The 12,951-nt window shown below is 52.9% G+C and overlaps 1 protein-coding gene across 2 annotated transcripts in view; it reads left to right on the top strand.

Annotated features, from left to right (window-relative positions):
- LOC122384868 (protein TEX261-like) overlaps window positions 1–12,951 on the top strand; it is a 34,308-nt gene extending 21,357 nt beyond the window's left edge. For both annotated transcript variants that reach the window (XM_043372655.1, XM_043372654.1), the window contains 2 exons: window positions 6,186–6,300; window positions 11,760–12,951. In XM_043372655.1, the coding sequence (XP_043228590.1) occupies window positions 6,186–6,300; window positions 11,760–11,875 (231 nt within the window). In that variant the 3' untranslated portion in view covers window positions 11,876–12,951. The remainder of the gene's footprint in view (window positions 1–6,185; window positions 6,301–11,759) is intronic.

The raw sequence follows: 12,951 nt of genomic DNA, 5'->3' as shown, positions 1-12,951 counted from the left end.
CTGTTGAATGTTAATCGGGGCCCTTCTCTTATTGGCGCCCTCGTGTTGATCGCCGCCCTCCTAACCACTGGCACCCTCCTGTTGATCACCGCCCTCCTATCCACTCAGGGGCGGATCCAAGGGGGGTCACATGGGTCATGGCCCCCCCTTGAGGCCCGGGGGCCCAAAGACCTGCCAGGGGCACCACCGGCCTATCAGGGGAATCACAGTCCTGACAGGGGCACCACAGGACCGCCAGGGGCACCACAGGTCTAGCAGGGACACCACGGGCCTGGTGCCCCTGGGCCCTGACAGGACTGTAACGCCCCTGACAAGCCTGAAGTGTCCCCGGCAGGCACGTGGTGCCCCTGACAGGCCTGAGGCGCCCCTGCAAGGCCGGTGGTGCCCCTGGCAGGCCTGTGGTGTCCATGGCAGGCCTGTGGTGCCATTGCTAGGCCTCTGGTGCTCCTGACAGGCTTGTAATGCCCCTGGAAGGACTGTGGTGCCCCTGGGCCCTGACAAGCCTGAGGTGCCCCTGACAGGCCAGTGGTGCCCTTGATAGGCCTGTGGTGCCCCTGGCAGGCCTCTGGTGCCCCTGACAGGCTTGCGGTGCCCTTGGAAGGACTGTGGTGTCCCTGGGCCCTGACAAGCCTGAGGTGCCCCTGACAGGCCCGTGGTGCCCTTGTTAGGCCTGTGGTGCCCCTGGCAGGCCTCTGGTGCCCTTGCTAGGCCGCTGGTACCCCTGCGCCCGGAGAGGACTGGTGCCCCTGAAAAGTCTGAAGTGCCCCTCGGCAGGCCCGTGGTGCCCCTGACAGGCCCAAGGTGCCCCTGCGAGGCCGGTGGTGCCCCTGGCAGACCTCTGGTGCCTCTGGCAGGTCTGTGGTGCCCCTGGCAGGTCTGTGGCGCCCCTGGCAGACCTGTGTTGACTGGTGCCCCTGCTAGGTCGCTGGTGCCCCTCACAGACCTGTGGTGCCCCTGGGCCTTGACAAGCCTGAGATGCCTGGCTATGACAGGCTCGTGGTGCCCCTGATAGACCAGTGGTGCCCTTGCTGCTAGGCCTGTAGTGCCCCTGGCAGGCCTCTGGTGCCCCTGCTACCCCTGCGCCCGGAGAGGACTATGGTGCCCCTGAAAAGCCTGAAGTGCCTCTCGACAGGCCCGTGGTGCCCCTGGGCCCTGACAGGCCCCTGCGAGGTCGGTGGTGCTTCTGGCAGGCCTCTGGTGCCCCTGGCAGGTCTGTGGTGCCCCTGGCAGGCCTGTGTTGACTGGTGCCCCTGCTAGGCCGCTGGTGCCCCTCACAGGCCTGCGGTGCCCCTGGAAGGACTGTGGTGCCCCTGCCCCTAGGGGTGCTCATGGGCCCAACAGGCCCGTTGTGCCCCTGACAGGCCTGTCGTGTATACTTGCTAGACCTGTGGTGCCCCTGCTTCCTGGCAGGCCTGTGGTGCCCCTGGCGGGCCTGTGGCGCCCCTACAAGGCCGTAGGTGCCCCTGACAGGTTTGTGGTGTCCCTGGAAGGACTTTGGTGCCCCTGACAAGCCTGAAGTGTCAAGGACAGACCCTTTAGACGCCAGGGTCAAGTTCGTCGGACTGACAACGATTTGCTTACCTGATAACGTTCCTGGTAAGTACTCACTACTCAGCGTCCACAACATATATACACATAGCACATTCATATATACTTGCTTACAATTGGTAAATGTGGTTGTGGCTAAGAGTTAAGATACTGACTAAAAATAAAAAATAAAAAAAACTGAAAATGGGGGCACCACCAAAACGAAGTGGACGAAATCCGTTGAGTTTTTAATTTTGGGTATAGGTAGGGGCACCACTTCGATTCATGACCCTCCCCTTGGAGTTTTCCTGGATCCGCCCCTGTATCCACTGGTACCTTCCTGTTGACCAGCGCCCTCCGCACAGACGCCCTCCTGTTCGTGTCATCCTCTTGAGCAAAGGCGCCCTCCTCACCATTGCCACCCCCATTTTAATCGTCACCCTTCCGCTCATTAACGACTCCCAGTTGATGACCGCCCTCCCACCTATTGGCGACCTCTTGTTGATCGCCACCCTCCTATTGGTGCTCTCCTGTTCCTCGCCACCCTCTTACCTGGTGGCGCCCTCCTGTTGATTGTTGATCGGGGCCCTCCTACCTATTGGTGCCCTCCTGTTGATCGCTGCCCTTCTATCCATTGGCGCCCTCCTGCTGCTCGCCAACTTCCTACCTATCGGTGCCCTACTATCGAAACTCGGGATGTTGATCGGGGCTCTCCTACCTATTAGCGCCCTCCTGTGGATCGCAGCCCTTCTACCTATTGGCAACATCCGTTGATCGCTGCCCTCTTATCATTTATTTACTCCTTTGGCATGTTTTTCAACTTAGTCGTTCTATTGCACATAGTTGATGTCTTGCCTGTGAAAACTGCCACAAATGAACGTGCATTCAGCACAATGAATGAAGTACCTATACCTACCAAAACTATCTACGCTCTACGATGCATAAAACACGTCTTTGGTCTTAACGGATTGATCCTACTTTACGTGCATCATGGCATCTATATGGATTACGATTAAGTATTGTCAACAGGTTCGGCCGCAACAGCAGGCATCTGAAGTTTCGGTGATTGAAACTGGTTATGTGGGTACACTGTATGCATCTGTGAGAAGGCTATGAAGGCTGGTCTGAGGTAATTTGGATGATGTTTACGCATCTCGCGCTCCGGTATCAATCCGATACGGTGATCTGGTGCGTACTGCGTAGATATGCCACCGCCAATAAACTTTTATACATCGACACCCATGAGCCAAGCTTTCTATACAGTTTGTGTGGCAGCGGCCCGACCAAACCTTAGGTATTTTTTACACCTTCAAATTTGGTAAAAGAGCGAGAGGAGCTTTGAACGGTGATCGTATAAAAGGCGTGCCTAAAAAGCGGAGGAAAAGGTTGTTTTCAAAAATTTCGCGCGCCTTCGGCGCAGCATTTCAAGAACACTTGACCTTTTGTGACCTGGAGTATAAAGAATACACACGATGCAAAATCAATGCAGCACGACCTATACGAGGTTACGCAAAAAAAAAAAAAACTGGTGGCATGGTAAAAAACGCCTCCCAACCCCCCCCCCCCCACCCCGCTGAGCGATTTTTTATCTCGCGACCGTATGGCGCCCTCCTTGGGTGAGGTGGCGCCCTCCAAACCCTTGCCCCCCCCCTTCGCGATTTTCTAAATACGCCGCTGATCACGAATCAGACCAAATCTAATTCGTCACATAGTGTCCTAAGCTAGCAGGGTTAGTTTGCACGTAAAATAAAATAATATTACGCTTGATGCCTATGTGTAAACAGAACGCATATAAACTACATCATGGTTGTTTTGCGAGAACAAATGTGGTCGTATGCTGGGTGCTTTGCTGGGTGTATAAATATGGTGCTGCTGCTCTAGTCCTTCCTGGCTGCCCCAGTTACCCCGCACGGTGCAGTCTGCGGCGGCCCGACCGTATATGTTTGTCGCCCCCGAGTGTTTCCGTCCGTGCCCGCTCGTCGCCACAAATGACCGCTTAGCCTGAGAAGCTGGCGGGCGCTGGCCATTCCTTTCCGGGTCAAATAAACAGGTCGCCAGTGAACGTGACCTTCCCCTCCCCCTGGGAACTACCTCCCGTGGAGCGGCGCGGCGCGTTCCGGCGGTCACCGGTCGGGCGGGGACAATTCTTTTCAGCCTTTGTCGGCTGATCCTGTTGTTTTCCAGTTTAGCTAAGCCACTCGGTTTGCATTGTTGGAGCGGTGTTCTCGCAGACAATTGGACGGGCACGGTTGGGATTGCAGAGCAGCCCTGCTTTGTTCTCGGCGAGACTGTTGCTCAGCGTGCTCGGCAGAAACCGGAGACGGAAGGAGTGACTTTGTCAGCGCTGAATCAGCCTACTGTTGACTCGGCATGCTATCGTTAGTAGTGAACTAGTTAATTAAGTAATTAGTTAAATTGTTGATTTTGAAAATCATGTGTTTGTAAAATTTGAAAGGAAATATACATTATGCAGCGTGCATTACACTCGTTAGCTAATTATACGTAGTTACATAAGCTAGCTAAATATTATATGACCGCTTCAGCAGTACGGCATGCCGCTCATTCTGCCGCAATGGTCAACGATCATTGTTTTACATCAGTATATAAATAGGTATATTAGGTGTCGAGTAAGCACATGTAGATGCGTTCTGACGACTTAGCTGTAGAACAAACGCCCACCTTGATAAGTGCTTCTTGCGGCAGCGATGAATTGTCATCTTGTCTCGCACCGATTACTCTGAAGCTGCCTTTTCGCCTCCATCTCCGTGTGGTGGTTTCCGTCGAGACGTTTCCACCTGACTGCGACTGCCGGGTCTTTGGTGCATGAAGCGGACTATTTCGAGCCCACTTATTGGCTTCTGCCGACGCACCAGCTAGCTTTGCGGAGGACGCACTAGCTAGCCTTGCGGAGGAAATGACGCCTGTCTGTTGTCGCATCACTGAATATCATTGCACAGATATTTGACGCTAGTTTGAGCTGCAACGTGTCAGACCGTCTGCCGAGCAACGTGATCCGTCTGGCTTCTGGTAAGCGATCTTGCACTGTCGTTAGCTTTGGTCGAGCAATTGATGCGACTCCGACGATGGCATGTGTGCTTGCTTCTTGGACGAGTCCAGAAGGTTGGAATAAGGTTATCGGTGTTTCGCCTCACCGAAACGAGCTTCACACTGATGTGCGTTGGAAAGATTAAAATTTGAGAGCGCTGATGCTGGTTTAAGATTTGCCGAAGGATGTGTGATTGGGCTGACTGATCTCAGTTTTTACGGTATAAACCATTTTGTAAGATTCCTTTTTAGGGCATCAGCAGTTTAAGGCTACAGATGTTTGGCTGTGTTTGTGATTTTGTAGTATTTTCTTAATCGAATGTCAAATGTAAAAATCCTTAAAAGTTAGCTTTTTCGGAATAGAGTCGCAACAGGACCTCGATGGCTCAGCACACCGCTTGGGAGCATCCGTTGATCGTTCATAGATGCGTCGCCTAGCTGTTCTGTCGAAGCGCAGTGATACAGCGATATTGGACCCTTACCAGTGATGCGACTTAGAAAAAACTGCAACGTTGCATCGTTTTGCAACAGCTCGCCAAGGCATTACCACAAGCCGTTTTTCCCATTTCTACAACTACCGGCCCATCCCAGACTCACCATGCCTGCCATTACGTGTGCCGCTGCCGCCATTACCTGGGTCGTGTCGCTCCCGCCGCGGCCTTTCTGTGTCCCCCGCGTCCGACTGGCGACATAACCTCACGTGCGGCTCCAACTGGTGCCGCTGAGTCCGCGGGCGCCGGCGACCCGGTTGAACTCGGGCCACGGACGTCAGTTCCGGGCCGGCGGCAAACATCAGCGGTCCCCGGCCGGGAAGACGGCGGAGCGGCCGGAGACCTTCATCACCCGCGCGCCCCGGGAGGACGGCGGAGTGGCCGGAGACTTTCTGCACCCGCGCGCCCCGGGAGGACGGCGGACCGGCCGGAGACTTGGTGCACCCGCGCGCCCCGGGAGGACGGCGGAGCGGCCGGAGACTTTCTGCACCCGCGCGCCCTGGCCGGAGAGTTCTGCACCCGCGCGCCCCGGGAGGACGGCGGACCGGCCGGAGACTCTCTGCACCCGCGGTCCCTGGCCGGAGACTTTGTACACCCGCGCGCCCCGGGGGACGGCGGACCGGCCGGAGACTTCACCCACTGCGCGCCCCGGGAGGACGGCCTGCGCGCGGTGTGCCTGCCCAGACCGTAGTGCTGCCCGAGATGGAGCGATATTCTCAGAATGGTGCCAGGATTTGTGTGGCCTGTGACTAAGTAGATGTGTTGTTGTTTTCTGTGGTCTCCTGATTCGTTTGTCATGGTTTACCGTGCGTTGTGAACCATCGGTTTCGTCCAAATTTAAGCTCCGACTGATTAGGGCTTTTGATGGCTGCATTATATTAATTTTTATCTTCATGGATTTTTTTTTTTGCATTTCATTTTGTTTTATATCCATCTCAAATCCCAATCGCTCACATTTTCAAAAATATTTATCCAGGTCACATCCTTCCTCATCTCACGCTACTCATGGACAATTAATCTCAATCCGTATCCTCGACTGACTCGATGCATACCGGGTTTTCATTACCGACTGGTGACTGAGCAATGATCCGTCTCGCTGACTCAATGTGCGCCTCTCGCCAGGTCATCGGCTACTTCGTGGTGTGTCTGTGGTTGGTGCCACTGGAGCTGCTCGTTTCCCTGTCGGCAAACGAGAACGTACTCCCCACGATGGCCGACAACAGCTTACATCGGCGAGGTGAGTTAATGGAAGGGGTAAGATCTTACAGTACACTCGCACAGGCGTTGTAAGTGAGAAAGGGATATAGACCGAACATACCATTTTTGTCTGGTATTTATGGTTGAGTAGTGTTTTGAATAAGTTGACTTGCATTCAGAGGCCTCCATATACATAATTCGCCTACTTTGACGATATGAATATGTTATCTCCAAACGAGCGAATCGAACAGCTGGATTCGCTTCAGATATTAGCCTTATCTGCATGACGACTCGTAAAAAGGCGGCCAGGCTCTGTGATCATCTCCCATGGGGACAATGGTCCGGTCTCATCACCATGACGCGCTGGCCGCATGGGTGGAAATGAATTCGGACATTTTCCGGCCTGCTAGGGAACGAGATAACTGGCTTACGAAACAGTACAGACATTGCTACGTGCTTCAGAGCTTCTTCGTGTTATATAGCTCTTTTCGCTGTTCTGGTAAGTCATATAGTAATTCTCTTCGTGATCAAAATTCTAAAAGTTGAAATCGACTTTTTGAAGCCCGAATAATCCGCCCTGATATACTGAATTTTAGCCAATGCGAAATTTTATAGAAAGGTGCTGATCATTTTTGTAATCAATATTTCTTATCATATTAGCATGTTTTTTTTCATTGGCATACATTTTTGGTCTTCTTACCTTGGTGAAGGTTTTTCCACAGTGTTATCAGTTATATTACTGTTAAAAATATTTGATATATTTTCCCGCCTTGCTCCCTGGCTCTGGGCCTTATCTGTACCAACAACCCGATATTTTAGCATCAATGATGCCTGGCGGGTACTTTTCCGACCGATTCGGTGTATTACCCATATAATTCACAGGGATATATGGATGTTGGTCATAGCTGAATATGACGTGGACCACATCTCATCTTGTGAATAGCCATGATCTAAAGTGTGCAACCCATAGAGATCATAAAAACCTAGATATCTATTTTGTAATCGTATTGGCTTATGTGGTCATCGTTAATGTGCAGTGTCAATAAGTTGACTCCGATTTCCTGTAGAAATGTTTCGTTTAGACTCAACCGGATATGGTATGGATCTTTATGTTTTTTTTTCACCGTTTATTTGGAGTGAATATGACATAACAATTCCCGCTGTATTATTTGGTAAGCAGTTACTGTTTCGCCTTCAAAAATTCATTTCGCATCATTTGTATCACGTAAACTACATGCGGCCACACAGTTGTTTGCACCACCACTCTGAGCTGCGACTCCAATTTTCCGCCCTGGTGGCCCAGCATCGCCGGAGCATCCGTCACCTCGGCCGAGAGGATGTTCTCGATATGCCCATTGCCATGCTGTATGTGGTGGAGCTGTCCGTTCAGCTACCGTGTCGTGTTGGTTTCGCGACGAGACAGTGGCGACGAGTTCACTCGCACGACCAAGTTCGGCAGGCTCAGGACTCAGGAGTTTGTGTGGACTTTAATGGTGTTATTTCGATCGGTTAGTTGTGGGTCTCGGAAATACGTGGTAGTCATTATACAGGGTGTCCCAAAAATAATGTCACACCTTTCCAGCGTTAATTGCATGAAAATAACAAACATGAGCGGTTCGCTTTTCTTACATATGTATCCCACATTCTCCCTGATACGGGTAAGCATACGGTCCGGGACAATGATTTCCTTCTCCACATCAGACATCAACATGTTCAGTTTCTGTGGACTGATCTTGGACCAGACAGGTCGAACGTTCCTGGTCAGCGTGCCTTCAGATTATCCTGGTGCCATTTTGTTCACCTCTTACCGGACGATCGCCGTAAGATTTTCTTTCGGCGACAGGTCGAGGATATTTCCCGGTCATTTGTCCTTCTCCTTGAATGCTGGGAAGCTCGATCTGCACCAGTCCTGCGTCATTCTAGCTCGATGAGCCGGGGCGCCGACCTGTTGAAAGATGACCCTGGACATGTTCAGCAGAAGTTTTCGGTTGGAGATATGGCTTGGTGGGCTTCAGCTTAAGAGACAACCTCCAGTACCGACGAATTGTCGACTTGGAGACTGGATGACCGTTGGCAGTCAGCATCCTTGCCAGTTTCCTTGTGGACTTGTGGAGTCTTTAGCTCTGCACTTCGCGATGACGATCTGCGCTACCCGGCTGGCGGAAGTCTTCCTGCCGTGACCTAGCTGGTTCTCAGGCGCGCCTGAAGAAGCGGATAGACGCGTCTCTCCGCTTCTGTCGCGTGACAACCAGCGCCAAATCGTACGGCAACTAATGCCCAGTGCCTCGGCGACCTGGCCGTGGGTCATGCCGCCGGCAACTATGCCGACTGCCCCGCTGCGGGACGTTTTGCTCTACAGTTCTGCCATCCTGGACACCTGGTCCGCGCGCGCTGGGTACTGCCCCGGAAATGACCTCCGTACTCCCCTTGACCGGTTAGGATCACACAAATTTGAAGGTCACGTGACTAGAATGTAGCCAATATGGTCTAGGAGCCAGTGCTGGCGAAATTGTGTTAATATTGCGCCGTAGAAGGCAAAATAAAGGATATGGGAGGGTGTGACATTAATTTTGGGTCACCCTGTATTACATTATTTCATTTTCGTTTGTAGCTGCTTAGCTGGTTTAGGTTTCGTTTGATGGTTGTTTTTCTGTTCTTCAGCAGGTGGGATTCTTACCACTTGCCGGTAGTAAAATTGCCGTTGAGCTTATTACTAGCGGGCGTTCCAGGTGTACTTCTAATTGGAGACAAACATGTTTTGCCGGACGCATGGTGTCATATTGGAGTGCATTAATGCCAGGCGTGGCTGGACTTCACTCAAAGTATTATTGGGCTAGAAAATAGCCTGTCAAAAGTCACCTCGATCTGCCGCGCTGGCTGACACCTGGTATCGCTGTTGTCCTGCCGGTGACGGTGTGAAGTGGAGACTGTTTACCGGCCGCCGGCTGACACCTCCGCTATCCTCTGCCCCCAACTTTTCACGTGATGTAACCTTTGTCAGACTGCGGGCGGCCGGCCTGACTTCCCGGCTGTCTAGGTCGCCGTCTGGGTGGAAGCGAACGGTGCTTTTAACGACCCGTCTCGCCGACCCGACGGTGGTAAAACTACCAAGGGCGTAGCGGTACTGCTCTGTGCTCGCCCAGGAAGAGGGGTATGCGATCGACCTCCGTGGTGGTATTGATAGCGATAGGACACTGGAAGATTGGATCGTGGAGTTTAGAAAAAGGGACAAGTGCAGTGGGTTGCGGTTTTTGTCAGGTCCGACTTGTTTGTGGTGGAGTTGAAATATTTCGGTATGATTCAAGTGAATCTTGCTGTGGCTAATTCATTTTCCTTATGCTTATGTCATTGCATATTTGTTTTTTCCGCATTTCATTGAAATGTCAAAACATGAAGCGAGCTTTTCTTGTCAACCTCAATCCCAAATCCAGTCCGATTCAAGCAATGTGGTGCCACTCTGCTGGCTGGAACTTGCCCCACGATAATCTCGTCGCTAGATGGCAGCAGCAATGTGCGCCGTGGAAGGTATGCTGTGCCGCCGTACACCGTGCCCGTATGCTGCCGATAACACGGCGATATGGACGGGCATCGAAGCTAGCTGACAATGGATTTATTACAGCATTTGGCGTTGGATATAACAATGCAATTGCAGGACGGTTTTAATAATTGATGATAAACCGCATCGCGCTTTGTTGTGGCTCTATGGACAAACCGAGGCAATTACAGGAAGAGCCCAGCATTAATTAGTTGAACGAGACCGTCGATTTCAATAGCGCATTGTATACCGGCTAAGGGCTGATGACATGTAACATTTCCTTATACATATTGATACACGTTGGTTGATGCATTTGTCAGTAACCCTCGTCATCACATGCGTCAAGCTGTGTCCCTGCTCACCGCTCGCTGGTTACGTACTCACTGGGTTATGCACGCGGTGGCTGCGTGGCAGATCGTATGTCTCCCAACTTGAAAGTCTGACGTCTCCAAGGAGCACCCTAACTTCTCTCTCATCTATGCGAACACCGCCCCTCCCCCACACACACGCGCGTAACTTGATGTAAAACTCATTGACCTCGCTCAACTTGGAGCAGATGATAAAAATTGCAGGCTGTCCTGCGTTTCGGGATGTACTGAGCGTCTCAGACTGTCATGCGGCGCCGTCTCGGAAGCCGTACGGCCATGAGCTCACACGGCGCCGGCGGCAGTGAGCATGAACTTTGCGGACCGGTTCTTCCGCATTCTGTGCGGGCGCTCTCGGGGGAGTGCTGCCGGTGGGCAGCTCGACGTAACCGAGTCGGCTGTCGGCGCGGCTGAGAGCGCTCCCGCGCCGGCCGGCCGCCGAGAGCAGAGCGGAACTGGCGGCGGCGTCCGGTTGCATCCGGTGGGGAGCGCTGGCCGGCCGGACGCGCCGGCTGCGTACCCGATCAATCGACTCAGAGTGGCGGCGTCACACTCTATTGACCGCGCGCCGGCCGGCCGCCGCGCCGGTGGCAGCCGTTCGTGACGGCCGCACACGGGCCGTGGCGTGCCGCCGGCGAGTTCGCTGCAGTGGGGAGGGGCGGGGCGGTGTTCATTACCGGGGCCATGTGCAACACAACCGGAACACTGCCGGTACACGGCGACTCCGGCGGGCACAGCAGGCTACTCAGTGGGGGCTCAGCCGACGCGGGGCTAAAACGGAATACGAGTGGTGTTCTAGATGTAATGAAAGCGCCAGAATACTTGAGTTGGTTTGTTCGCTGCACCTGAAGACTGAATCATAAGTTACCTGAAACGTATAGTGTTAACATTTTCGGGTCTCGTTCGCTGTTTAGCCCGCGAGCTGAAAGCATTTAAAACATTGATTTTTAGTTCAAGAAATTGTTCCCACAAAGTTTTGAATGCTGTAACATTTTAGCTGCAAATTGCAATCAATGTAAAAATAACACAGCAAGCCAGCTGCGTTATACCATACGGTAGACCAGTTACTCGCTCGTATGTCGTTTAACATTTGTTGCGCTTGGGACCATAAATAATCCCGGACTTAAGTTCGCGTACGATGTCTATGGCTCGTATAGGCGTGTCATGTCCATATATAAATAACACTTCGCCACATTAGCGTCCGCTGTATCGTCGTATTGTCGTTTTTAATGACAATGCATGTCGCGGACATTGATTCATGAGGCTTTAAAACTGACTGTCGAATGTTTTACGACTCCCTCCTTAGGGATATTTTGATGGCGATGGAAAACAATAGCCTTTCGTTACGTCCTGAAAGTTTTTTTATAATGCAACCATGAATTACAGCCGATAAGTTTGCGCTGTTACTTCCGAGGTCATTACTTAAAAGCCAGGAAGCAAAAGATTGTGATGATTTAAAACCTTTAAAACACCTCAAGTGTGTGCTGTTATCGGTGTAACGTTGGCGAGAATCGACATAAAGCGAGCATGCACCAGAAGTACTGCCAATAGTGTTTCGCGAAGAGCTCGTATAACTACGGATATTCTCTGATGTTTCAGATGACGACGTTCTCAGCAATTACTTCTCGAGGAAGGGTAAGAAGAAAGGACTTCTGAGTTTGTTCAGCTATGCCAAAGAAGGTCTCCTTCCCGTGCGGAACAAGAAGTCCTACTGACGCGTGGTCTCCTGCAGCGTGTGGAGCCGCGTACCCTTCAGAATGTGACCTGGACCCACTCAGGTCAGTCCGTGTCCGCGTCACCGAGGCGTTCACCCTCGGCGCTGGCTCAGACAGAGACTGAACTTGTTACTCAGCCCGGGGAAGGCCGCAGTGGCTGGCTGGTCCCATCCGCTCCGCTCCTACCTTCGGCCGCTCAGAGGATGTGTTGGAGGGCTTGTTCGGCAGCTGGACGCCCTGTGTATCGCGAACGCCCTTCCAGTGCCACCCTGCACTGACATGAGGTGCGGTCGCTGTGTTGGGGGCGTGGGATCCGCGGTGATCGGCCATGTATTCGACTGCTGTGCGATGCTCCATGGTCCAGTTGACTCGTGTGATACGTACGGGGCGGACAGGCGCTCTCCGTAACGGTGTTTTATATCGATGCTGTGCCTACGTTTGTGGGTGAGAGAGGCGGCTCTCAGGACAACGTGGTGGAGCTGTTAGCCTGGGTGGCTCCGCTCACATGCCAACTGATATCAGCCTTGTGTTTTACCGCCTGTAAGTGATCAGTCCGTGTATGTACCAGCGTTCAGCAGTGAGTTACTGTTTTCCCACTGGTTGGCTATACTGCCGTCAGTCATAACTCTACGGCGGTTGCCAGCCGTCGCAGCTCCCCCTCTCGACCCCCCGCGGTCAGGTAGCGGTCTGCCTTCGATTTCTCCGTCGGTGGGCTGTCGGAATCGACGGCGGGTCGTCGGAATCGACGGGGTTCTCCCCGGGGTGCCGCTGCCGCCGCCGTCAGCGTGACAGACGCGCGGCGACGCCGGTGGGGAGTGAGGTCAGGTTTTGCCACCACAGGCCCACTCGATGTGCGTGGACCCGACGGGCCGCTGTCGGTATTCGTTCCCGTGTTCAAATGAACGCAAGTGATGGTATTTAAACAATGCGTGGTGTGTGTGGTGATTGTGGTGAGACGGGCAGGTTTTGAGATGCATTACGTGATTTTGGGAGCGCCTTCGCTCCGGTTTGTTGTTGCTCTGGGGTGTTTTAAGAAGCTGGGTATTTCAATAAATCTGCCTGGCAGCCCACGTTTT

The sequence above is a fragment of the Amphibalanus amphitrite genome, unplaced genomic scaffold (genome assembly GCF_019059575.1).
Source record: "Amphibalanus amphitrite isolate SeventyFive unplaced genomic scaffold, NRLGWU_Aamphi_draft 000201F_arrow, whole genome shotgun sequence".
Lineage (NCBI taxonomy): Eukaryota > Metazoa > Arthropoda > Thecostraca > Balanomorpha > Balanidae > Amphibalanus > Amphibalanus amphitrite.
This window is presented reverse-complemented; position numbering and strand designations above follow the sequence as displayed.